Here is a 27,144-nt window from a genome sequence, read left to right as displayed (position 1 = left end):
ACCCTGGAATACTTTTATTTAGTAAAGCAATATACAAGCAATATACAAACACAGTTTAATGTGTTTAGCATGCTTACTGCAACTGCATAGCTCTTAGAACAACCTTCACCAAAGACTCACTCCTTACCACAGTGTAGTGTTTTCCAAAACGCATGCAGGTTGCCATGCATTGTGTTTGAAATTACTCTGTAACACATCATACAAAAAAAGTAGTGCATGTTGGACTTTTGGAAGAGCATTACACAGCACTGTGTGGTTCTCTGTTGCATTGCAGCAGTACATTGGTAAGGTGAATTAAGGTTGCCATTAAGAATTCATAGCAACCAAGTGCCCCAACAAGGCCTGTGCATTGCTAAACTAATGCACACAACTTCCCATATAAATGTATCCAGTAAGAAATTTCACTAATAGAAATTAGGCTTTGGTAAAGCTAAATGTGCCAGTGCTTGCAATATTAAGTGCAGATGTCAAATCTACAATGACAAACCTAAAACTTTAAAATAAGTAAATGTTCCAGCTAAAATAAAAACACTGACAATCCTAGAAGTTATTATTTACAAAGATCTAAAATTTTCAGCTATTTCCTCTATGTACTATGTTTTATTTTTTGTTGATGTCCCTTTTTAAAAAAAAAATTCTAAATATATTTTGGGGTTACTGATTCCTTTTTTTCCACTTTATGTTTTCGTTGTTCCCTTCCTTCCTCATCCTTCTTTCTTTAATATTTTTTCGTTCTCCTCTTCTCTTCTCTTCCATGCTTTTTTTCCTTTCTCTCCTTTTATTTTGGCTTCTTTTCATATGTGTCCTATTTACCCTTACCCCCTTTCCCTTTTCCTATCCCTCTTTATCCTAATATTATTTTTTCCAGGAACAATCTTAGCTTCAGCAGACATTTTCTGGTGGAGAATCTTCTAGTCTACATGCAGTGGATAATTTTCACCAGAGAATATTTAGTAATGAAAGATTCACACCTTTATAAGTTTTTCTTCCCTTGCCTCCCATTCGCTTTTTCTGTTACCTTTGCTATTGTCCCCATTTATTTTTTTACTCAACTAACTAACTGCCTTTCATTTTCTTTCCCCCTTCCTTTTATTTTATTTTCCATATCCCTGTTTTTTTTGTTTCCTATTTAACCCATAACTTATGTTATAAGCATGTTTAAACTCTGTTTCAAGAATCAGCGACTTTCAATAAATAATATATTTTTAAATAATATTACCTTTAATAACTTTCAGTCCTTTTCCTTTCTGCACCATTACTTTAGCCTTCTTTTAATCCTTTACCTTACCTAACCCATTTCCTCCCTTATATTCAACTCACTGGGCTTATTAACTTGTGTTACCACAATATTTTTCTTCTGTAATGTCTTACACATATTGCATTTATGTTTTAGGGAATGCCGTTAGACCTATAGCTCTAAGAGCAGTTTCAGCCATTGCCCGTGCTCTTCCTGGGTTTCCCATTCTTGCTACTGGTGGAATTGATTCAGCTGAGAGTGGTTTGCAGTTTCTTCACAGTGGAGCCTCCGTTTTACAGGTAAATGTTTCTCCAAAATGTAGATGAAATGAGACATTCGGTACAGGTATATACTTTAAAAAGTGTAATTTTAAAAATTTTTATACATTTTTTGCAAATCCTGATTTTGCCAAATTACCTTTATTATTGGTAACTAGGGCTGCAGACCCACTCTCTCTACAGTGTTCTTACTATTTACAATTTAAATAAGTCAGCTTGTCATCTTGAAATACCTTATGCATGTATAACTAACAGAATTGTGTTTCACTCGCCATAAAATTATTTTCTCTATGGATATTAGGAGAAACAGCCTTCAAAAGAAGATAAACTATCACTCAATATCATAGTGATATTTTCATGGTACATTCTATGCAAGCTTGGTCATCGCAAACTTTAATAAATTGGTCCCTTGGTCAGACCACACTAGATCAAAGAAAGAGAATCAACTTTGTAGTGTTTTTTCTTATGGACTGAAGCAAAAAAATCTCTTGAATTTTTTTGAGGTTTTTACTTAGGTCTCTTGCGTAGCTAAGGAAAGAATTAAGGCAAAGAAACAGTGTGGGGGGTGGGGGGATTGAACAAAATTATATTTGGCAACCTGAAGTGAAGACTTAACCAGCCCAAGTTTCTGAAGCATGACTTCCTCAGTAATCCGGTAAAGACCGCAGAACCCCCCCCCCCCCACACCCCACCTTGCTTAGCACAGGTAGGGCGCAGATCTTCAAGCTGAAATGGGTTTTTTGTGTCCTTTTTGATTCTTTTACATTTGTGACCTGAATCTCCTGAATTAAATTCTTTTTGGATTGTAAAGGAAGGATTTGATCTACATTTAGTCTCTCTAGAAAGGTTCTTATACCCCCAATTAGGTTCTATATAATTTTACCCAAAGCTGTGCCTTTGGGTAACCTTACTCTTTTACCTTAATTTACTTAATTTACTAACCTTACTCTTTTACCTTACTTTTTGTGCTTTTGTTCCCATCTGTGATTTTGTTTCACTTTCGGACTTGCATTACAATGTTCTACCAGCTGCCATTTTATTTTCCAAAGAAAATGCCCTAGTAACCTGTTAGGGAATGCTAATTGGATAGGCTTTGTGTGTGTTTGTGTCTTACTTGTGATACTATTCATTCCTAAGGACCATCTAAGCTGGATGGGTTACAGAACTTTTATTGCTGTATTTATCCATATTGGATATATTTAATATTTGTCCTGATAACCACATTTACACTTGTATGCAATTAGTTGTAAAAAAACAGTATGGCCATGACCCTTTGGATCTGGTAAGCAGGAATCCAAGAAGGACTTTGTGGAAGGTAAAAGAGGGTTAGGTTACGAACAAAGAAATAATACAATAAGTATAATTATTAAGTGCAGAGACCTGTTAGGGTCCACAATATAATCTATTTTAAACACATGATCATATTATTTTTTGTGACTGTAAAAGAAGCACTATCAATAAAACTTTAAACATCCTAACAAATAACACACACTAATATAGTACACATCATATCCGCATATTCTTGTGACCTCTATAATCGCTCAGGTCCTACTAAACACATGCTAAAAAGCACTGAAGCCCCCACCAGCAGGAGCTAAATATTTCATGATTATAATTACAGCTTTCCTAGGTTGTTGCACTGTGTGGGAGCCTAATACATACCTCTGGAGCTTATAATGAAGCAACGAATGCTGATTTTCATAGGTTTTAATGTGACATGCAATGTATACAGTGAATATTTAACCAGGTCATTATTACCTATTTCCATAATTGCTTGATATAATATGTCCCCCAAGGTGTCTTACTTGGCCTTGCTAAATGCTTCATAAAGAAAAAGCTTTTGATTAAAGCGACAAGGGCAACTGTGAGATCTTAGCACTGTTTAACCGTAAACACAGCTCAATTACAAGTCATATACTGTCACCTTAACCATCTTTTAAAATATTTTTTATATTAACTGTGTATAAGCAGACTGGGCATAATTTATTTTTAAGTGTTTCGAGTACTATTATTTACACTGTAAATGTGTAACAAATTTCATAATGCAAGCCAAAGGGATAAAATAATTACCTTTGTAAATAGCATGTATTATCAGTCTTGCTGTGTAATGCCTATAAAATATATAAAAGCTCTCATTTTGCTATAATGTTAGGTCTTTTTTTCTAAATTATCTATGCATCTTAAAAACAACTCTAGCTTTATTCCAATAGGTTAAAATTGTAGCCATGACCCTGTATCATTCAATGCACTACCTGTAAGCCCAAAACCTCAGAGGCCCCCAGGGGGCAAATAACCCTAGCCCCAAAGGAGACTGCTACAGAGAGCTACATCACTTTTTCATTGCATGGTGTCTTTCTGCATACTCAATAAGGCAGCACACATTCAGATGTTAACAATCAGTAACATTTTTTTTTTTTTTTGTAAAAAAAGTTTCCAGAACCTCCTTGCTTACCAGGGTAATCCACCTGGGACCTCATTTTAGTTACAAGGTAAAAAAAATCTGTTCCATGGACAGCTGGGATGCAAATTTTGTTTGGACTTTCTTATTATCTGTTGGGTCTGCATTTTTGAATCTGGAAGTGAAAAGAAAAGTGAGGCAAGACAACAATATAATATCCTGATTAGTGTTGGTCAAACAGCTGAGTGTTCGATTCGGCAGCTATTCGATCAAATAGCCCAATATTTTTTGGGTGATTGAATGCCAAATTCGAACATCATTAAATTCTATTCGGGGGGGAACTCTGTTTTTTTTTTTTGGGACTGTGTAGAACTGCAAATACAATCAGGGGAGCGGAGCTGACAGCTAGCGTAACTTTAGTATGTGTTCTTGGAGCCCAGCGTAACTGTAGTATGTGTTCTTGGATAGAAAATCTCTATCCAGGAACACATACAGAACAGCAGTTCATCTGCAGTCACAGCTAATTGGAAGCACTTGCGTGCCTCCTCCAATCAGCTGTGACCGCAAAGTTTCCACGGTCACCGGGCTATACTTATCAGCCCAGTGACCGTGGGAACTGAACTGCAGATGAACTCCCAATGGAGAAACTTCATTGAGAGTTCATCTGCAGTCACAGCTGATTGAAAGCATTTGCGTGCTTCCTATCAGCTGTGACCACAAGTTTCCACACTCCCCAGGCTGCTTATAAGTACAGCCCAGTGACCGTGGGAATTGAACTTTAGATGAACTCTCAATGAAGAAAATCCATTAAGAGGTCATCTGTATTCACAGCTGACTGGAAGCACTCCTGTGCCTTCTATCAGCTGTGACCGCAAGTTCCCACGCTCCCCAGGCTTCACTTATCATTGATAAGTACAGCCCATTGACTGTGGTAACTGAAATAAGATGAACTCTCAATGATTTGCCATTGAAAGTTCATCTGCAGTCACAGTTGACTGGAAGCACTCCTGTGCCTCCTATCAGCTGTGACCAGAAGTTGCTATGCTCCCTGGGCTGTACTTATCAATAAATACAACCTAGTGACTGCGGGAACTGAACTCAGATGAACTCTCAATGGAGAAACTCCATTGACTTATCATCAATGATAAGTACAGCCCGGTGACCGTGGGAACTGAACTTAGATGAACTCTCAATGGAGAAACTCCATTGAGAGTTCATCTACAGTTCATCTGCAGTTCCACTGCGATCCCGAGGCACTAGAGGTTAATTAACCTCAAGTGCCCCAGGATCGCAATGGATTCTCAGGGCTACAATCATTCATGCATCCCTGGGGAATCCTCCTGTTTGTGATCCCCAGGCAGTAGAGGTTAATTAACCTCTAGGGCCCAGGGAATCGCAGTGGAACTGCAGATAAACTTTCAATGAAGTTTCTCCATTGAGAGTTCATCTGCAATCACAGCTGATTGAAAGCACTCACGTGCCTCTTATCATCTGTGACTGCAAGTTCCCACGCTCCCCAGGCTGTACTTAACAATGATAAGTACAGCCCAGGGACCGTGGGAACTGTGAACTCAGATGAACTCTCAATGGAAAGACGCCATTAGGAGTTCATCTAGAGTTCTCCTTTTTTTTAAACATATTTTTAAAAACGAATTTGCAAAGTCGAATTGGGTGGTTTTCGGGTCAGGTCTGCCCGAATTTGAACCGCCATTTTTGCGTCGAATATAGGGACAACCCAAATTCAAACACCAACACTAATCCTGATAATGGTTTTGACCGTTTCCTACTCTATACAAATCTAAAAAAATACATACACTTCCAAAAATTTAATGTATTGAATTAAAGTCAGATTAATCCCAAATATTAGACATTCAGTTTGGTTTTAAAAGAGGAAAAAACATTGACATTCCATCAAAGTTCCTTGGGGTCCCTTTTAGGTAATGTTTTTTGCCAATAACCTTTTGAGAGGTTCAAATTGGTGATGTTCCATATGGGACCTCATCTTTTAATGGGCTCATCCAGTGGAATAGGCATCTAATTTCAAAATTTTGTTACATTTATGAAAGCATCAGCACTTAATTCTATGATATCTGGAGTTAACAATTATACATTAACCTTAACCAATCAAATTGTTACATGGCCCTTGCTAGCTCATTTCGGCCAAACCTCTTTGTTACATTATATTGTGTAATTGTTAGTATGAGATTATATTTTGTATATTATCAGCTGCTTCCTTTCTCATGACCCATCAGGGCATAGCAGACATAACTTTTTTCTTATCAGCTCACTCCCACTCAAACAAGTGTGGGAAGGAGAAGCTGACCACAAGGGCGGAGACCAGACAGTTTACACAAATCCACCTGTACATCCACAATACGTGTATTCCGTATTCCATGTTTTTTTACTTGCTAAAAGTATTCATTTTTAGGTGTCTCTCAAGTAGAAAGTCCAACCATTCCTGCTAAAGGAGGGTATACAGAAATGTGCAATTGTTGAATCTGGAAAAACTTACACACATCTTCCATGACCCTTGATATAAATGAAGTGCCTTCAATCACAAGTACCTCCTTGTTAAACCCTGCCCCAGTAAACATTTGAAACAATTCACAAGCTATAGCCTTGGAATATTGGAATAGGATCAGAGGTGGGAAGAAATGTAATGTGGCCTGTCTCATGACTATGACTTTGTGTAAGAAATTATGGATATTTTTTTAAATAAAGCACCATAGATTAGCAAGAGGTAAATGGGACATTAAATTTTCCCCACTTGAAAACATTCCCAAAGCCAAACGGCACTCTGAATGAATGGATATCTATGTCCAGCACTGCTATATGATTACATCACAGCAGTAACCCTGTGAAATTACTTTTGATTCGGCTGCTAGGTATAAAATGCAGCCCCTACAGTATTGGTGACTTCCATTAAAACACACCCATGAGTGTAACTTATCTCTATATTTTGAATAACTTTTCTTGTCAATTTACTGTTGAGAAAAGCCTACTTATGCTTTTAATTTTAGTTAAACCCTTTAAATGAGGTATATGAGCACCTAATTGTAGACTTGCAAATGCTGGCTAAAGCGTTAAAAACAACTAGGAAAATAGAAGGTGATACATAATAACTCTCACATACTCCTTCTGGGGTCTGTAATTAATGTGGTATGTATTTATTATGCAAAAGTTAATTACCGTACCGAGAGCTAACATACTGCAACAAAAAGGTCTGGGTGAAACAACATTAGTTTAAATGTTGTTAATTGCAATATGCAAGCTATTTGGTATATGCAAGTCTTCTGTCCCAAATCCTTCACACTTGCTTGTAAATTTAAATGTAAATAAAATAACTATATGTCTATATTTTATTCATACATATAGCAGGAATGGAAAGGCTTTTTGATTGTTTCACTAGAGAGTCAACTATGAATTAGTTTATTTGGCAAGTTAAATACAAAACTATGGAATACTGAATACATGTATGGTGGATGTACCGGTGGATTTGTGTAAACTGTCTAGTCTGTGCCCCTTGTGATCATGTTGTGCCCTCCCACACTCATTCAAGAGGGAGTGACCTAAAGCTGCATAATATGTTGGCGCTATATAAATCCTGTTTATTATTGTTGTTAATAATAATAATAAGAAGAAGAATAATAAGAAGATAATGGCTGGTAATGTGTGTTATACAAAATATAATCTCATACTAACAGTTGTAAGTTTTTTCTCATTTTAATGTAACAAGGAGGTTTGGTCAAAGTGAGCTAGCAATGATCATGGATAGCATAGAATTGAGTGTGGATGCCAATATTTTCTGGAAACGTGTAAAGAAATGTCAGTTTCTCCTGCCTGACCCTTCCCAGTTAGGTGATATGAAAATGGGCACTCCCTGGTGTATACTGAGTCGTGTGAACTTGCTGCTGAAAATGTTGTTTTTGACCATTGTATGCATCGGATAAATTTAAGTACTAACTTTGGATTAGGCAGTGTCTGAATGTTTTGTGTCGTTCGTCAACCCTTCCTGAAACTTGTAGGTCAACAAGAAAATGTAGAGGAGTGCAAGTGGAATGGAGGTTGCCAAGAGGCTTTTGCTAGTTTGTATAACATTACATGCAGCATCTCCTAAATGTTACTATCCCTCACAACCACCAGTCAGAAAATGTTTTTCAAGGTTTTTAATGTTAGCAACTATTTCACATTTTTTGCAAAATGTGGACCCCTAGTTTTCGCCTCCAAATCTAACCATATTTCTAGGTCTATATATAGTGCTCTGGGGTCCAAAAAGACAAAAGTTTAATAAACTCTGTCTCTGCACAATATTTTGGGTTTATAATTCTTCTGTTTATATAAATGTCCTTTAAATATAAGTTTAAATATTGGTACCTTATTCGTATCAATATTGTATAACATGCCCACTCTCATCATACTTGATCCCATTGAAGTGAAGGTGGGCCTCTAAACAGAAACTCCACTTTGTACACAATTTAAATATTAAGCAACATTTATATAGTATATTTATTGGATTCATGTGCTATTTTGTAGAGTATAGAATAGTTTGGGCAAAGTATCACTCTCTGTAGCCGGTTAGGATCTGCCCACTGGCAGTGGATGAAGAGGGTAAAGAGGAGATGACATTATCTGACGTAGCTGAGGTAATTATAATTGTTACATTTTTTCTTTTTTAAAGGCAGCAGTGATTTCTTGTTTCTTTCCCTGTTGCTTCCAAGTATAGTAACACTGTAGGTGTTTTGTACACTGTGGAAAACAACATCATAAATGTGGTTGGTTGAATACTTTGCCACACAGTTTTTGTTCTTTAAGGTAGTCAGGAAATAGGTTTGGTGTTCAGCTTCTGGTTTTGTCAAATGTGACCCAAAGATCACTCGTTTCGGCTGAAATTAGGAAAGCTAAACACGGCTGTTGGGAATCAATGCCTACGGCAATGAAGAGTGTCTGCCATTATCCGCTTGCTGCGTTTGCTGAACCACACACTTTACCTGGTGGGGAGGTTTAACCCTAATAGTAGCGTTAGGGGTTGGGGTTAGAGAGAGTATAGGGTTAGGGTGATGCATACCTTCATACATTAGGTAGAGCTACACACACTGATGAACAGAGGTTTATCCATCTGATACAATACGCATTCAAGTATAACTCAAAAATAATCAAGCAGAATTTTTGCATAAAATCTTTTGCTGGTAGAAAAATATACTGCAAGCAGAATTTCTACTAGTAATATAACTGTACTTCTTGATTCTAACAAAATTCTAATTGAAAGTGGTCAAATTCTACAGAATAAATTCACCATGTGTGGTCATACATTTCTGTAGTATGTGTCCCTGAATTCCAAAAGAAATAAACTCCAACATACCTGGCCATTTCTGAGCATAACATTACTCTTATTTGGTATGTTACAGAACTATTCTGTCTCTACCCTTCTATAAAGTTTATATCCAGTTGAAGGACCCATAATGCATTGCTTCAGTAGCTGTTAGTCTTGCATTTGTTCACTGACCGAGACAAGACATACACTATCAGAGAAAAAGAAAAATAGGAAAAAAGTATCATCATGCGGGGCCTCATTTCTCAGCATGAGATTAGTACTGTTGGTATTGATCCATAGCCGTCAAACAGATTAAAACTTTCATTGAGAAAGTTTCAGACCATAAAGATGGACCCGCAATTGGCAGTGAGCATGTATTGCAAAGAATGCGAAATGGGACAAATGTATGTAACAAGGTAAAAAATAGAAATATATTCCTGGTGTTTGCACTTAATTTTGTATTTATTCCTGGAAAAAGTAGAATGATCATTTATTTCTGTTCCTATACTTTCTTTAGTTTCTACAAAATACATATTTTTCTACAGCACCATCTTCTTGCTTCTCTTGCTGTCATTATACATGAAAAGTATACATGCTTCTTCCTATTAAAACACAATAACAAAGAAATCCATGTTTCATCTTTATCCATAGTCTATGTACTACATGTAATTGTCTCTGTCTTACCATATTACAGTTTAATCTCAATAATTTCTTTGATCTTTTCAAGGGTTTTTGTAGCATCTAGATGCCTTTTAAAGATCATAATTACAAGTCAGAAATTTTCTCTGTGTAGGAAATTAAAAATTGGGGTCATTACTCTAAAGCACATCTAAAAGAGAAATTATGTTGCTCGAAAAATAATAACGGGACAAAATGAAAGTAATAGCAGTCCATAGATGCATTAAGATTTAACTGCAGATCAATAGTATGTTGGTAATGCATCTCCACTACAGCATTAATTTGCAATTACACAAGCTGTCTGATCCACTTTTACATTGTGCTCTGGCATGACTATGAATTCAGCATAAAATATAGTAACTTGTCAAAACTAGCAATATACTGTTAATGAGAGATTACATTAACCCCTCAGTATTTAATAGGATAGCAAATATGCATACCCATATATATATCAGTGATGTCTTTATCAGGTACACTATACAGGCCATAACCTGATGCATTCACCAGTATAGTCCATCACTTCCTGTGGGCTTTTTTTAATTAGGTTCTGTTGCGTGTGCTTCTGCACCTGGGCCCATGGTCAGATTTGTAGTCCAATAGCAATATATGTGTCTGCCACACTGTACATGCTCTGCACTGTACATGTTCGAATTGACATTGCCCAATTTTTTTGACTTTGAATGGCATCTTAGTGTCAAATATGGCTTCTGCAGTGTCTTTTCTGAGTGGTATGCAAACCAAAAATATCAATTTATTGACTGTTCTCTTCAACAGTGGTACTGTATATTCCTGAAAATAAACCCGTTCTCGTACATTACCATTTTGGAATAAAAATACAGTGCCATTGATTTTAGGTATGTAAACTTTAAGTACAGCATATGTGACACCAGTTCTGCTCTTTTGTAAAACTAGGGATGCTGCATTGTTATTAATGGTTACTTCAGTACAAAGTATTTACTAGCTTTTCATGTTTTAACACTTTATGTAAACTGCTAAACCCACGGATCATAGAGGGTATAGTGTATTTATTTTTATGTGAATCAATGGACAGCAGATAAAAACAGAAGATTAATTTCCATTTTTAACCCATCTTTTAAACTTTTTAGCAATGACCACAGACAACTCAGTTTTAAAGAAGGCAGTCTGAAAAAAAAACATGGTCATGGTTTCAGATGTGGATTAAAAGCTATCTAAAGAATAAGTAAAGAATTAAGTAAACCGTGTTTTTTATTAGCATTCTTTATTAAGAGAAAAGAAAGTGCATGACATAAATGAGAACAAAATACAGTGTAAAATGTCAAAAGACATAAAGTGCAAGAGATAGCAACAGCTGTTAAATACTTAAACATTATAATAACCTGGTACAGTAAGGATAATGGCTCAAAAAATGTGGGAATGCTCTATGTTTTAATTTCCTACAAAGGCTGCTATCTCTTAGACCCCCAAGTTTTATTGATTCGAAATACTCAATTTGGTACCACAGCCTATTTATTATTACCAAAGTATGAAAGAAAGTGTAAAATAAAATGCAGTTTATAACTGGATGGATAACATTTCCTAGGATGAAAGCCATTTGCCTCCCCCCAGTCTATGGTCCACTTAGACTTCAAACATCAAAACAATGCAGGAGCCCAATAGGAGAGAGTGCTGCATATCCAGGGCAAAATGGATAGCTCCAGTAAACCAAAATCAGTTCAATCAATTCCCTTAGGATATCCAGGGTGAGAATGTCAGTGGAGAGTGTTTGGTGATGGAGTAAGTGTAGATCGTGCCATGCCATCTTGCACTCCAGGGGCAAGCCGAGTTATCAAGTCCTGTGTTTGGATTTAAAAGGAGGCAGAAGTGTTAGCCTGGTGTAAAGGTTGGAGAAGAATTAGGTCTAGCATGTTGTCTAGTAGCAGATTCCAGAGAAGGCAATTCTCTCTTGCTGGACAATTGTTAGGTGCACATGATGGCTATCCCCCTTCACTCTTCAGCTCCCTCCTACCAAAGTTCACTGATTTCAGAGGTTAGCCCTTGCTGCGATACCCACAAGCGAACTGAAATATGATTAACAAAGTCACAGTCAAGCAAGTCTGGAGCAAGAGGAAGAAACATGGCGTAACTCACATATGTACTCCTGTGGTTCTTTTCAGCCTCAAGAGTGTTAAAGCAGCTCACCGGGTCTTTTTGGGCCTGTGGTGATGGGATCCTAAAAAAACTGTAACTTTCCCCTCAAAATGGGTTCTATTTATAGAGAACAGTTGCTGCTCTGTGTTCTGCAATTTGCACCCTAGCCAGGATCGAGAAGAAGATGAATTCCTTAAAGATAGGACCATATTGTCCCATCCAGCATCCAGTACTATTGGCTCTGTGGAGAATTCACTCTGCTGAAACAGCAGACTGATAAGCTCATCTCGTTGTCACTCTGTTCTTTTCTCCTTAAACATGGCAGCTTGCTCTGCAAGAATCCCCTGAAATCCACCATACATAATGTACAATATACTACAAGAGGCTAATACTATCTTACATTCAGGTACGTACATTTCTTGCATTTAAAGAAAATGCATTTAATGGTGTACCATTACGTTACATAAATATGTCACAGAGCTAAATGTGTCTCTTGACATGCAGATGGGGTTTGCTCCCCTGCTGGCTGAACTGTATATATAAAATAGTATAATGAAAAATGAGTCATGCTGAGAGAAATGTGAAGAGAAGGCAATTTGTACCAACAATACAAAGTATTGCATATAAAATGCTTACATTATGTACTGTATATTTTTACATGACTATAAATCAGATGGATTACCCAACAGATTAAAAAAATAAGCATGTTTAAAAGCTGAAGTTATGTGATATAAGGTCATGCTGACACCCAAGCTAAAAAAAAGTCCTTCAGCATATGGTATACAGTTATCACTGGATATAGAAGAAAAACTTTCATCGAGACCCTAGAATATAAATGCATTTGAGATCTCAAAATAAGTTTAAATCAATGTGCTGCCACAGTTACAAAGCAGATGAAAGAGGCTTCTGTCTGAATTGCTAGGAAACTGCTTAGGAACACTTACTTTGATTTCTTTGGGTAGTATGTTACATTATTTCTCAATGCAGTACATAAGGATATTACTGCTTTGATGTTACACATCTTCAACAAATGGGAAATACTGTAAGAAAGACTTGGAGATGTGGTGTAGAGGTGTTTCTCTTTTGTTAAGTAAGCATTGTTGAACTACTATCTTCTTATAGAGGTTTGATAATATAAGCAACACTTTACAAAGCAAATTTAAACTACAGGGTCACACAACCGTTATAGCATAGGATGGTGGGTCTCTTATGTAGTCTGAATTAGGACAGAAGCCTAGAGTGACAATCCCGTTCCTCCAAGGATACAGTAGAGCAGCGTTTCTTAACCAGAGTTTCATGGAAACCTAGGGTTCCTCCATAGGTTGGTAGGGGTTCCTTGAGAAATATATGCCTCTCATGTCAGTTTAAGTGACACAATGATCGTTCTGGCTATCTGTAAGGGTGACATTCATTCCATTGGCCAGCAATATAGGAGGAATTCTTCCCACCAACCACACTAATATACTGTGATCTGTGGATATTGTAAATAAAGCTGGGGTTCCCTGAAGACATGAAAATTATTTCAAGGGTTAGCCCATGGTAAAAAGATCTGGAAACACTGCAGTAGAGTGCATATTGTCACACTGTGGCAGCAAGGGTACTGGTAGGTTCACTAAGAATGGCAAATGGGCAAAAAAGACAAAAAGTAAAAATGAATGTAACCACCCTCTAAAGGGACTGGCAAGCTGCAATATATTACTTATTTTTTTTCTTAGGTTTAGATTCATAAATATATTAATATATATTATTAATATATTAATATATATAATTGGATGCATAAATATAGAGAATGAAATATTTCTAATTACTACCAAAACAGCAAGTTTATGAATTCTCATTTTGGTGTATAAAATATTATCCAACACCAGAATGTAAGTACAAAATGAGTGTTATAAACATGACCAATATTTTATTATAGGTGATTCCATTACAAAGCAACATTTTGAGATGGTTAAAAAAAAACAGTATAGGTATTTTTTAGGCACATCACAAAAAGAAACTAATAAAATATTATGTAGTTTAAACTAAGACATTTTAATTTTTTTTTATATAACATCCAAGTATCTATATTTTTTAAATAGTTGCCTTCATTATCTTTCAAAAATAACTTGGCGATTATGTACAGACTCATGTAAAACTACCCTCTTTGCCGCAGCAGAGAAAAACAATAAATTCAGCCTCTAGTGCCAATAAGATCTCAATGCCCAATATGGAATAAGTGCCCAATATGGAATTCTGTTGTCTTGTCTGCTGGCCTCTTAATGGCACTGCTGGTTGGAATGCTTTAGAGCTCCTCAGATTAACATGAGACCAGCAAACATCTTAAAATATGCTGCAGTTATTTGTCTAATCCAAAGCCTTGATCCATTTTTAAAGCTGAAAACTTGAAAAGCCTCTGAGCAGCACTGATGGTATAAAGAAGTTGAAAGATAAAGATGAGTATAAATATTAGTGATGTGTTTGATATGAAAAAAACAAATTGAGGAATGTTTAAAAAACAAATTGAGGAATGAATGGGGTGCCCATCCTGAATCCACACATTGTGATAATGTGGTACAAACTACAGTCCAAGCTGTATGGGAATGTCTACCTCAAGTAAATCACCCTAATTTCTATTACACACGTTTAAATAAACTGTTCTCAAAGTCTTTCTCCAGAATCATTACACAGCATGGCAATTATATGAATATCCAACAGTGGTTGAAACCCATATTAGGACCAATGTCACTACTGGTTTGAGGACCATGTCATGGCATCAGTTGGACATCAGTTTAAGATGCTTCTAAATTTGAATATATTCAAAGGTGCATTTGACTTGGAGTTTCTTTCCCTTTGATGTGTATTTTACTTGCTTTAAATGTGTTTTGTACTGTACATAGACTTGTTTTGGAATGCAGTGTGCTTGCAAAGCTAACAAAAGTCTATATATACTGGTCCCTAATGGCCATTTCAGGTGGGTTGGATCATTCTTCAAGCTTGGGTATGTATTATCTACTATAATTAGTTAAAAGACACCAATGATGGAAGAAACCACCATATAACTTCAGTTTAAGAGGAGTTTATTCAAAAGACTTTGCTTTCTAATTGATTTAAATTAAAGGAATCTTAGACAAAGATCAGTTCCAGGTTTGCTGGATCAGCTAGGTTCTGCCATTGTTTATCTTGTCTGGTCCTAAAGAGTTTTAATAAATCATGCCCAAAGTCTGTTACTAGAAGGATCACCACATCAATATAAAGGAAAAATACCTGGTCCGTAAGGCTATGTACACACATGCAATAATTGTTCCTTTCCAACAACAAATGACTGCACGATGCATGAATGAGTGGTGTACATACGGCATTGTTCTGCTTTATGGAGAGGGGAAAACGACGGAGCAGCACCCCGCTGCGCTCCCTCCCTCTTCACTTCCATTATGATCGTTTGTCGTCAATCATCCGTGGATCTGCCAGGATGATCGTTCAGACGATGAACAACAAGCACTGTACACATGCAATCATCAATTCTCATCCGATATCAGCCCTGAGCCCATTAATGGACGACAACCATTGCACATGTGTACCTAGCCTAATGGAGACTTCAGGTTGGTTGGATCATTCTTCAGCTTGGGGGTATTCATTAACTAAAATAATCAGTTACAAGAAACATATAATGAAAAAAATCACCATATAATATCAGTTTTAAGAGAAGATTATTTAAAGGAATCATTTCCAGAGCCTTCATGGTCTACAGTAGCAAAAGATCTGAAAATCTGCAAGAACAAAAACAAAATTTCTAATTTACCAGTCCTTGAAGGTGATGGTTGCATTATTTTTTAGACTGTTTTTAGACTAAGCTCATTTTCTGTAAGTGCAGAAATACAGGTAGTATAAAGGAAATACAGGTAGTAGACATCTGACATAAGGACAACTCCTAGATATGAACGGGGCTTCCCTACTCAATCCTGTGCAGGATGGAGGCTGGAGAGAGCTTTGCATGACTTGCAGAAGACATTTTCTGCTAAACACAGTTGAAGTTGTGGATGATCTTAGGGGGGTGGGCTTTTCTGTAACCTTTTGTAACTCTTTAATGACCAAGACAAGCTATGCAGTTGTTTCTTTTTGCATATCAAAGCACAGCTTGCTCCAAAAGTTAATTAATGTCTAGGCTACATAAAGTTTTTTTTTTTGCTTTGTTTGTGATTAGCTTACAGTGGGGATTTTTGACAGTAACTAACACCACGCTGCCTAATAATATGTTGAGACAAACATCTGCCATAATTGCATTTATTAAAATAATGTACCTTTTTGACTTACATACAAATTCAACTTAATAACAAACCTACAGTGCCTATCTCGTATGTAATCCGGGGACTACTTGTATACATAAAACCTGAAATAATCAGGGCATCAATTGCCAGCTATATTCTGTAAACTTTAAAACAACTCCCTTTGTAATGTAGATGAGAAGAGAGAAATGTGTTTGCTGTCCAAATCAGAAGAGCAGCCCAAGATGACTACTTCTTCAAAGACACAGTACATTTAGTGTGCATTTTCTTAAGGCCCCTTTCACATTTGCAGTTGCAATCTGCTTGGTAAGCTACTCTCGGATGCACAGCAAACTGCTGCTATCCACGAAAGAGGAGCAAACTGCACCACTGGTTAAAGCAGACCTAAACTAATTTTTTTGCCTTACATAAAAGAGTGGGCAACACTTTTATATAAGCTAAAAAAATTGCTTTTTTTTGGGGGGGGGGGAATAAAAGGTAAAGCCCCTCCCCTTTCTGTCTTGATTGCTGCAGTATTCAAGACTAAAAGGGAGCACAGAGCCTCCTGGGATGCATATGTCACACATCCATGGAGAATTCAGGCTGCTCCTTCTGTGCATGCCTGATCTTCAATAGGCATACACAGTGAGATGTGCATTCTTTTTTTTCCCCATCTAAGTCACTTGATCTCTGGCCTGCACAGTGTGAGATTGGGTGACATACAAAGAAGGTGAAAGAAGATTACGGGGTGAAGCAGGATACCTAAACAATGGGGGAAACCTCCAGATTGATCAATGGATCTGCGAAGGTAAAGGTGAGGGAGTTTTTTGTTTTGTTCAGTTTAATTCTGCTTTAATGAGTTTGCACACATTGCCCTTGCATTTGCAACATGAACATAGCACATGAATGGCCATTACATGTCTCTTCCAGAAACTGTGCAACAACCCAACCACATTGCAACCGCATACACAAAATGGTTCCCAACTGCTTCCATACAATTCAGTTGGGAGCGTGTTTGAGCCTTTGATACAATGCTGAGGCCAAGTCTGAAAATGGCCTAAGACAGATGGTTTGTTGCTAGCAGATCACCAGGTCAAAGTAAATGAAAAAATCTTAAAAAAGTATCTTCAATACTACTACCGGTAGTACTACATTAAAAGAATGAAAAGCTGCAATATGTTACATCTATTTTTGTTTGTTTTGGTTTTAGATATGATTTCAGATATAACAATTGTGATCATAAGGTTAAAAGATTTGATTTTGTTCTATAATTCCATTCCTTTTCAGACAGACTTGATCTCCTCCTAAAAACATTAGTGTTGGTCTATTTCTAACTGTGTTTGTTGAAGTAGCAATAATGATGGTGAAATGCCCTTGGTTTCTCAGAGTGATGATACAAGCTTCTCATAAATAATGCATGGGTCATTTATTGTACATCCATACTATATCATAGCCTAGCAAACACTTTAAGTTTTAGCAAGTGTTATGCCGCATGATTTATTTGTCAAGAGTCTTATAGATTGTATTTGTAATTCATATGGTGGATAACTGGGTCAGATCAGCAAGTCTACTGAAAGTACAATAGTTCAGCAGTGCTTATAACTACAATTTATTCTTAATCATTTTATTAAATGATATTGTTACTTTTTCTAACACTTTAAAAAGAAAGTAATACAACTTCAGAGACCTAGCTTTGAATTGTTCTTTCATAATCTCATTAGCGAATCACAGTCAAATCAAACAAACCACTTGCGTTTTTAATTATATAACATTTTCAAAAAGAACAAACAGGTTAAAAAGTAAATAGACATCATCCCCATTCATTGCTTTTCAATTTACTATTTTTTGTGTTTTAAGAGACTAAGCCAAAAGTGCAGATCGAATGTTAATTACTAGTTCGCACAAGTATTTTTTCATTGCCTTATTACAAGACATTACTTTAATTTTCGTTACTTTTAGCAACTGAGATGTGTTATTGAAATCACAGGGAATAATTTGACTGCAGATGATGCTGTGCACAGTTATTTTTTGTTAGTTTCCAACACCTGGCTAATCCTGCTGAATGTATGTGATTTAAAGGTATGTGATATTTAGGTGTTGTTTAGTAAATAGAATAATAATGAAGGAGACATTTCTTAAGGATGGAGCTTAATCTTTTGGCTTTCCTGATTACTCATTTGCTCATTCATCAACAATCAAATAAATTGTTTAAATAGAACCTTTCTGTTTTCATGACATACCTGTTTGGTGGAAGGAACCATCAGGTTGTTGTACAAAGATTCTTGAAAATAAGATACTATGGTAATTCCCACAAGTGATGCTGAGCCTCCATGACTGAACTGAAAAGAAAGGAGCAGGCCAGGAACAGTAAAGCCAACAAGGAAAGGAATAGATGATGATGGACATCCAGCCAAGAATTAAGATGGGCTCTATCTTGCTGCTGCAGCATCTAATGTATACCATGAAAAACTCACAATGTTCAGTAAAATCAGAGTGTGCAATTTCAGTACAGGAGCCTCCATGACAGCGCAAGATAAAAAAATAAGGCTGAAGTTCAGCTTTCAGTTGGGGTAATCCATCTATATATAAAGAAACATGTTTTATGTTATCCTTGCAATTCAATTTGTTGGCATACCATAAGTGTAATGTAAAATTGCCCCTAGATCTTACAGTACAGTCCCTCTAAAATATATATGTATATAGGTTGTTTTTTGTGTTCTGTGTATATAGTGTTATATATGTATGTATATATATATATATATATATATATATATATATATATATATGTCTTGGCAGCCGCTGTCACGAATACAAAAAGTGATAGAATATTAGATATCTGCTGTCACTGGAACAGAGAATGAGGAGTGACTTCCTGTCATGTTTCTGGATCGGCAAGTGAGGGAAATCTTGGCAATGAGATGACAGCAAATAAACTAAAATAAAAAAGAACATTACAAATTAAAAAAATAAATAGTATGATTTTATTATATGCATGTTTTAATATGCATGTTTTGTTTTAACCTAAAGTATTTTTGGGCTCACAATTTTTTTTTTTAGCCCTACCTAAAAATGAGAATAGGGAATGCTGTGTGCAAAATACCTACTCCTGTTATAGCATCATGTATTCTGCTCATTGGGTGGAAGAGACACTGTTCAATGGATATCTGTCTATAATCTGTCACCTCCTAAAGTTTGTGAACTCATTTTTGTGAATTCATTATCACTCCCATGTGTCCATTATTTAATGAAATTGGCATGGATACTTTGGATACTTGGTCATAGGCAATGCTATGCTGCATATTTCTCAATACAGGATTCCAATAATTATTCCTAAATTTCACAAAACAATTATTCCTCATTTATAAGACAGCACAATCCAGCAGGAAGTGCATGTATCCCTAATAAATAAGCCTGCACATGCTTTTTTTCCCATAATGGTTGAATATGGTCCCTACCAGATTGCTTTCTCTAGTTTACATTTACCCTTCTACACCAACAGTTTAAGAGTCATGCAAATATTCCTCTTGTCCAATGCTGCACTTAATGTTCTCATAAATTTAGTCATTTTTCATCTGAATAAATATGATTAGGTTTTATTATTGTTAAATGATGTTGTATTCAGTAAGCCTTAGCACCGAGCATGGAAGTATTTGCAATAGGTCATTATCACAATATGCTATTACCTGTAAAAAATGTATGTAAATACCATTTAAAATTTGTAGTTAGTGTTTCATTAATATTAATTCCACATACAAGACAGCAGGCAAACAATATTTCTTCTGTGGTATGTGTCCAGTAAATAGACTCAATGTGTATAAACTGATGTGGTCTTAATGTATTCTCTGTAAGCTGGTCTACCAAGTAGAAATAATTGCAACTTTATGATAGGATAAAATGCGGTCATTGTGTTCAAGAAAACATATTTTATTTTTTTGAGTTTATTAAAAACATACAGCAGAGTATTTGTACAAACCGCTGCAAGACCCGTGGGAAATTGCTGCAGAGAAATCCAAAAGCCAATAGCTTTATTTTGTCTCTGCAAAAAAATATAAAAATATAAAAACCACAAGGCTTGGAGTCCCAGATGGTGCTCCCTGACCCAAAAACGACTTTCTTATAAGAAAGATTTATTAACTGAAAAAGACACACTCGAAGGGTAGTTTAAAAAGACATATTGCCCAGCCAATAACGGTAAATTGTTTGTTTTTAATTTACTTGCTACGTTTAGAAACGGTTTGTAGAACTATTTTCAATAATCTATATTAGATTTTGTCTAGCACTGAGTGGGGAATATAAGCCTCTCACACATAAAGAGAAATGAAGTAAAGACAGTCTTGCCATGTAGGTCTCTTGTGTCTTCTGTCGTTTAATGACTCTTCTTTTGTAGAAGACTCTGTTACAGCAATAAGCATACCAACGGAAGTACATAGATAAGCGACTATGTCGTCTTAGCAAACCACCTTGGTTTTTTATTGCTCCTTGATTTCTTATGTCCTTTATGCTTGCCTTGGCAATAAATATATTAAAACAGAATGAAACAGAGATGGTACTTAGGGATGCTAAAAATTGTAGTCTGTCATAGTTCCAAGTGTTATGAAGTTGTCCTGGACGCGAGTCAAACTTATATTTTACCTACGGGAATGAATTGATGAAACTAATTAAATCACAGGTGAGCTAGGATCTGTTTACCTGAGCATCGTTGGAAGGCCCAGCTGAATATTTTCTCGCCATTCATAAAAAATGCTGCTTCGCTAAATGGATTATTCGTTTAGTGCTTTGCTTCCCCTGACATGATGGGCATGCTAAAAGATTGTGCAAACCTGTAATAAACACAGATTAACAATCCTTAGATGTGATGGCTGCATTAGTTTTGTGGGGTTTTTTGCCTTATAAGACTGTAGAACATACGTTTCTTGTCCAAGTTTGACGATACTCATTCATCCCACTCTATCTATGAACCAAGCCATGGCTGTTACCAAAGGACAGGACAACCAACACATCTTATTATACTCATTGGGGGGGGGGGGATTATTAGATTACAGAAGACAATGAAGAAAGAAGGCAACACTGCTTGATATATCAGCTTGACTCATAAGACCTTACAAAATACTGTTTCTGGAAGGATCTATGGGTATTTTTTTTTTATATTTGCTGAAAATGTTCTTTGCCTGAAGAATGACTATAAACACAGCCACCACATATAAGGACTGATAAACTGCAATATATTGCATTTTTTGTATTTGCTTGGTATGCTTTAAAGCAAAACTAAATTGTCCACAATAAAAATATAAAAAAAACACAAATTTAGGAACCCAGATTTTTCCATAATGTAAAAATAATCACAACATGTTTACACATTTTTGTATATTTACCCAGCAAAGGGCTCCCCTCTAGTACTAGGGTGTCAGCGTTCCCACTAGTCACAAGGTTTGGAGTCTTTGGTTTCTCAATTGGCCTAGCCCAGATGATGTAACTCCCAATCAAGGGCACAGGAGTTACTGTATATTCTTGAATATTCACCAATCTGAACATTAACTAAAGTTTTTTTTTTTGTCTAAAATACAGGAAAATGCTTGAGTCCAGTATATACCTAGGGCACAAGATGTGGCCATCACAGCTAACATTCAAAACAGTAATCAACTGGCCAGTTAAACTAACCTGAATGAAATACATCCATGGTGCGTTTTTTTTAAAACAAGAGTTGAAAGCGGAAACAATTTAAATTTACACAGGTTCAGTCTGGATATCTTTTTGCAAACTTTTACAGGTTAAAGTAATTTGTACTTGGTTAGTAGTTGGCTATGATGGGTCACTTGCTTTTATATGATCTTTAGTCCATTATTGTTAGCAACCAATAGATGGGGCTGTGTCCCTATGTAATATGTTTAACAAACTCCCATGTCATTGATGACAAGAGTTTAATTTTACATGTAGACACAGCTCCATCTACTGATATTAGTTGTTTATAACCAAAACTGTTTACATTCAGCCCAGAATCATGCCAAGGCTGAACACATGTGCAATGTGCAAATACTGTATGCATATGTGTGTCAATGTGCAATGTGTAAATTTACATACAAAATACAAGCAAGCAGGCACAAATATAAGAAAACTTATACAGCCTGATTTATTAAAGCTCTCCAAGGCTGGAGAAGATACACTTTCATTAGTGAACCCGGGTGAACCCAGCAAACCTGCAACTGATCTGGTCAAGAATTGTAAACATTTGCTAACAAATAGCAAATAGCTTTTAACAATTCTATTTCTGGTTTGTTGGATCACCCAGCTTCACTGATGAGTATATTTTCTCCAGCCATGGAGAGCTTTATTAAATCAGGCCTATAGTCTCTTCTGTCAAAAAGGCCCCCTGCATCATTTTATTTAAAGTTTAATTGTGCTTTAATAGTAAGTAAGAACGCTGTTGTGACTATATCATTTAGAATGCCTAACTTTGGCCACAGCACGTTAAAACATGAGTAGAAACCTTATTAGGTTTACTGAGCAACATATTTTCTGTAAACCCCCAAATGTCTTCATTCTGGGGCAATTTTGTTCCAGTCCACCAGACATCAAAGAGGTTTTAGTGAACCATAGGAGAGTCTACTTGCAGCATTACATTTTTTGTAAGTCTTATAAAGGGTTTTAGTTGCTAAATTTCTAGCATCCATGCCTGGTTCCCCTGTTCTTCTATTGAGCGCACAGTTTATGCAGCTGCAAAGAGTTTTGGTCCCCGAGTAGAGAGAAATTTCCCAACCTGGTAACAATAGAGATACAACTGGAAGACAAAATATCTGCCTGTCCTTAGAATAAAATGCTTTGAGCCTAGACCACAGCAACTTTTTCATTGGGTTGGTTTAATTTTGGTTTACATGAAATAAAAACATGTTACATCATGAAAATGTTTCTGCAAAAATGTAAAGCCCTTTGTGCCACATTCTTGCTGTTACCCACATGTCAAGTCAGTTTCTCGTTTTCTTGACAATTCTTTAGACTGGGTATATTGCTAGCTAAAATCAGCCCATAGTGGGCCACCAAATGCATTCAAGGAAAGCTAACTGCCATAAAACCAATCAGGCCAGTCATTTTGGTATCATGATTAAAGGACCTTGCTGTACTTCTTAGTGCTATATACTCAGAAAAATAGCATTTGGTTTTTCCCATATATTATGTCAATTGTGTTTGCAAGCCAGTTAAAATTATGCAGTTTAGGCGGTAAAGAGCAGAAGCCAAGAGCAGATTGCTGTTTACATGCTCATGGATCGAAGGTAAGTTAATCCGGTAGCAGTTAATGATTAGTGCAAGAATTCATGATGTAGAACTAATGTCGACGATAAATATTTACAGCTTTTCTAAGTGCTCATTCTTTAGCCAGACGACAGTAGATTGTGGATAAGACACTCGTGAACACTGCAAATAAAACGGCACTTTCAGCAGCTGGGGAAGAAAGATTTAGCAAGGAGAGGTATATGAATCAAGCTAAAATTGGTCATGGAATCACCAGACTGACCTTAACTGTAGCAATTTCATAGCACATTATATCACATTTAAGGTTGAATTACAATTAAGCAAATGGGTTTGGTATATTGGCCATATATTATGTGCTGCGAATTCTCGTGCTTGCCTTGGACGATATTTAATTTTGTGAAAAGCCCAGATTGCTGGAGTGTCTTGAATATGGGAAAATTCAAGCCCCTGAATGTGATTGGTAGACATAGTTCACTAGCTGAGGTTATATAAGGTTATATTTATTCCCTGAGCTCATTTGAATTGTGTTAGGCTTTAAGAACTGACCATGGATAAGAGAAATTGGATTGCTTATTTGGAATAAATGTTTTTATTTTTTTTATTTTTTATTTACTCTTCTCACAAGTTAAGATGAGGACTCGGTAATCAGTGAGACTGCTTTTAGATGCAACCCGAATTCTGTGGTCATTTGTTTCTTAGTTTTATTATATAGGTCCCATAAGGAGAACAATAATTGAATATAGCCCCAAAAGAAACCCAAAAACTCTACAAATAAATTGAGAAATTGGAGAGACCACTTGACCTTTAGTTTTTTGCAACTATTCACTGTGGTTGATTTTCTAAAAAACTATCCTGACTTCAGACGTTCAATTATAGTATAAAACAAAATCATGTTTTTTACATTTCATTGCACATGATTTGGTGTTCTTTTCAAAGTGGATTTTCACCACATTAACTGAGGTTATCTAATTCTCTGATCCCTGAATGACAATTACCTGGGCTACGTAAAAAACCTATAGTCCTATAGCAAATCAACCCAGATGACCAAATATACCTGTTTTTTGTCCAATTGGAATCCTTTAAATCATGATTGTTATCCTGTGAAGTTTTTCAACTGCAGATCTGTGAACATTGGAGGATGTAGAATAGAAATTATTGGTATTGGTTTTGTGATCTTTCCAAATCTAGCATGCTTTTTCGAGCCAAAATTTTCAAAAATCATCTTTAAAATTGGATTTATTAGACAAATAGACTTTATTAGACAATGTGTCTTTGTTTCAATTATCTTAACAACATTACTGTTATTAGAGATGAGTAAATGTGTTAGTTCTCACACTCTCCTGTGTGTGGCTTGTATACAGATAGCAAGGGGGGCATAAATATGTGACCCCCTGTTATACAGTAATAATACCACTACCTAGGATATTTAAGTTGATACTTTAAAACAGGAACCAAAGAATCCGAGTACTTCCAGCCTGTAACTGGCTCTGTAATAATGGGTTTATGCACAACTTCAAATCCAAGTGCTTTTAGTTGTCTTTGCTACTGTTTTTTCCTGTTGTGTCATTGCAAAAGGATGTGAAAAGAAGTTTCCCAATGGGATTGAGTGCACAAAAATACCTTGCAGGGTTTTTAATCATTCCCCACAACATCCAACATACAAAAATGACATTTTGGTATTCAGTACATATTGAACACATGGTGAAACTAAATCCAAAAAACATTATGTGCCTTATACAGAGATAGATCATTTGTTTTAGGCTCTTTATTTGATGGAAATGCTGTGCTTCAGTCTTAACAAGCAAGCAGAGAGGAAGGACATGTTGATTAACTCACATGAATTACTTCAGCAGATACAGATACAGTGCTAAACATGCCTAAAGGTGTCTGGACTACCACCTGCTGCCTGCAAAATATAATACAAAATATGCATATTCAATATTTCATGAAAATAACATCAAGACAGATGCATTCTCTTTGAAGGCATGCACTTCTATTTTAAGGTGCATTAGAGGTGCATACTGCCTGGTGAATTACAGTTTAGGCCAAAATGTAACACATTAAAAAAAAAAAACTCTACACCATGGGGACAACATGACTAAACCTAACATTAGAATGTACTTTTTTTCTTAGATTACAAATATTATATTTAGTTAATTCTCTATTTTGGGTTTAAGGGGAATTTCAATGCAATAGCCAGGGAAGAAATCCAGCGTCTTTTTAAAGTTAAACTCTTTATTGACTTTCTCTGTAAGCAAGCAATCACAGTGTAATGAAGCACAGTCAGTTCTAAAGAAATCCAGTTAATTACAGTGCAGCCATCTAATACACACTGGTCTCAGCCAAACCGGAGCAGAGACCTAAATATGTTAGTAAGAAAACCTAAAATCTATATTTTCTGCATTGTCATCACCATAATGTATAATAATAAAATAATACAAAGCTTACTTGTATGTTTACAACGTTTTCTTTTTAGTGACTATTTACAGCTGTGCCATATTTAATTCTTAGGTACATTTTTGGGTTGTGAATAGATGCAGTATGTGGATTGGGCTGTTCTTCCCCCACAAATGTTTTGTACTAGGTGAATGCATGTGCACACTTACAGGTATTTAAAACTGCTTACAGAAATGCCATCTAAAAATTCTCCTTTTTGCATTTTACTCCAAAATGATTGACCCATCTTTGATATGGCACCACCTAAGATCAGCATCTGGGCTGCTGGCTCAGACATGACAGTTATATAAATCCTGGTGCAGATTTAGTTATTGGGGATGAATTACAAAAGAACTTGAGGATGTTCACTTATCGAGGTCAGTTATCATTCTGCAAAGGATGCTTCACTTAGTTTAGTGAATGTACGGGATTGAATGGTTGTCAGCAGAGCTTTCTCTAATTTACTGAACTAAGTGAAATATCCCTTACAATTCACTTTCCTTTGTGAACAGCCTATATTCTATTAGTAAATCAACCTCCCTGCTTTTACAAATGTCTGACATAGATCACTCATCTGCTGCAACCAATCGTCTTGTAACTTGCTGCAATGTTACAATGTTGTAGTGTGATCATTAGGGAAAATGAGCCTGAGAAAAATGCATTTTAATGATAAACAGTAAATTGTATCATACTATGTTTCTTTAAAGTTACTGGAAATCCTGGTATCTGTCATAAAAATTGCCTTGGCTAGATGACTAATATGGAAAAATTAGTTTTGTTTTATAATGACTCTTATGCTTCTGTTTGAATAACTCTCTAGGTTTGCAGTGCCATACAAAATCAAGACTTTACACTGATTGATGATTACTGCACTGGTCTGAAGGCACTTCTGTACCTGAAGAGCATTGAAGAGCTCCAAGACTGGGATGGGCAGAGCCCGCCAACCATACAACACCAAAAAGGAAAACCCATCCCGAAAATTGCAGACATTATTGGAAAGGTTTGTCGCTTTTTTTATTTTTTTGCTTTTTTGTGCTTTGTATTCTAAAGGAACAAAATAATAAAACAACAAAGCCAGATTTGTCTAGCGGTAGGAGGCAGGAATATAATAGACATCTTCCCCTTTTGTTTTTTTTATCTTGTTGTCCTGTTTTTGAATAGTAATGTCTCTCGGCATGGAACGGCCTTGATGTACATTTACCATTCAT

At 36.1% G+C, this 27,144-nt stretch overlaps 1 protein-coding gene across 1 annotated transcript in view; it reads left to right on the top strand.

Moving 5' to 3' along the window:
• The window catches only part of DPYD (dihydropyrimidine dehydrogenase), a 517,061-nt gene that overhangs the window by 439,193 nt on the left and 50,724 nt on the right, over positions 1 to 27,144 (top strand). Inside the window, exons 19-20 of the mRNA XM_072419842.1 lie at positions 1,394 to 1,536; positions 26,757 to 26,936. Coding sequence (XP_072275943.1) covers positions 1,394 to 1,536; positions 26,757 to 26,936 — 323 coding nt within the window. The remainder of the gene's footprint in view (positions 1 to 1,393; positions 1,537 to 26,756; positions 26,937 to 27,144) is intronic.

The sequence above is a fragment of the Pyxicephalus adspersus genome, chromosome 8, assembly GCF_032062135.1.
Source record: "Pyxicephalus adspersus chromosome 8, UCB_Pads_2.0, whole genome shotgun sequence".
Classification (NCBI taxonomy): domain Eukaryota; kingdom Metazoa; phylum Chordata; class Amphibia; order Anura; family Pyxicephalidae; genus Pyxicephalus; species Pyxicephalus adspersus.
This window is presented reverse-complemented; position numbering and strand designations above follow the sequence as displayed.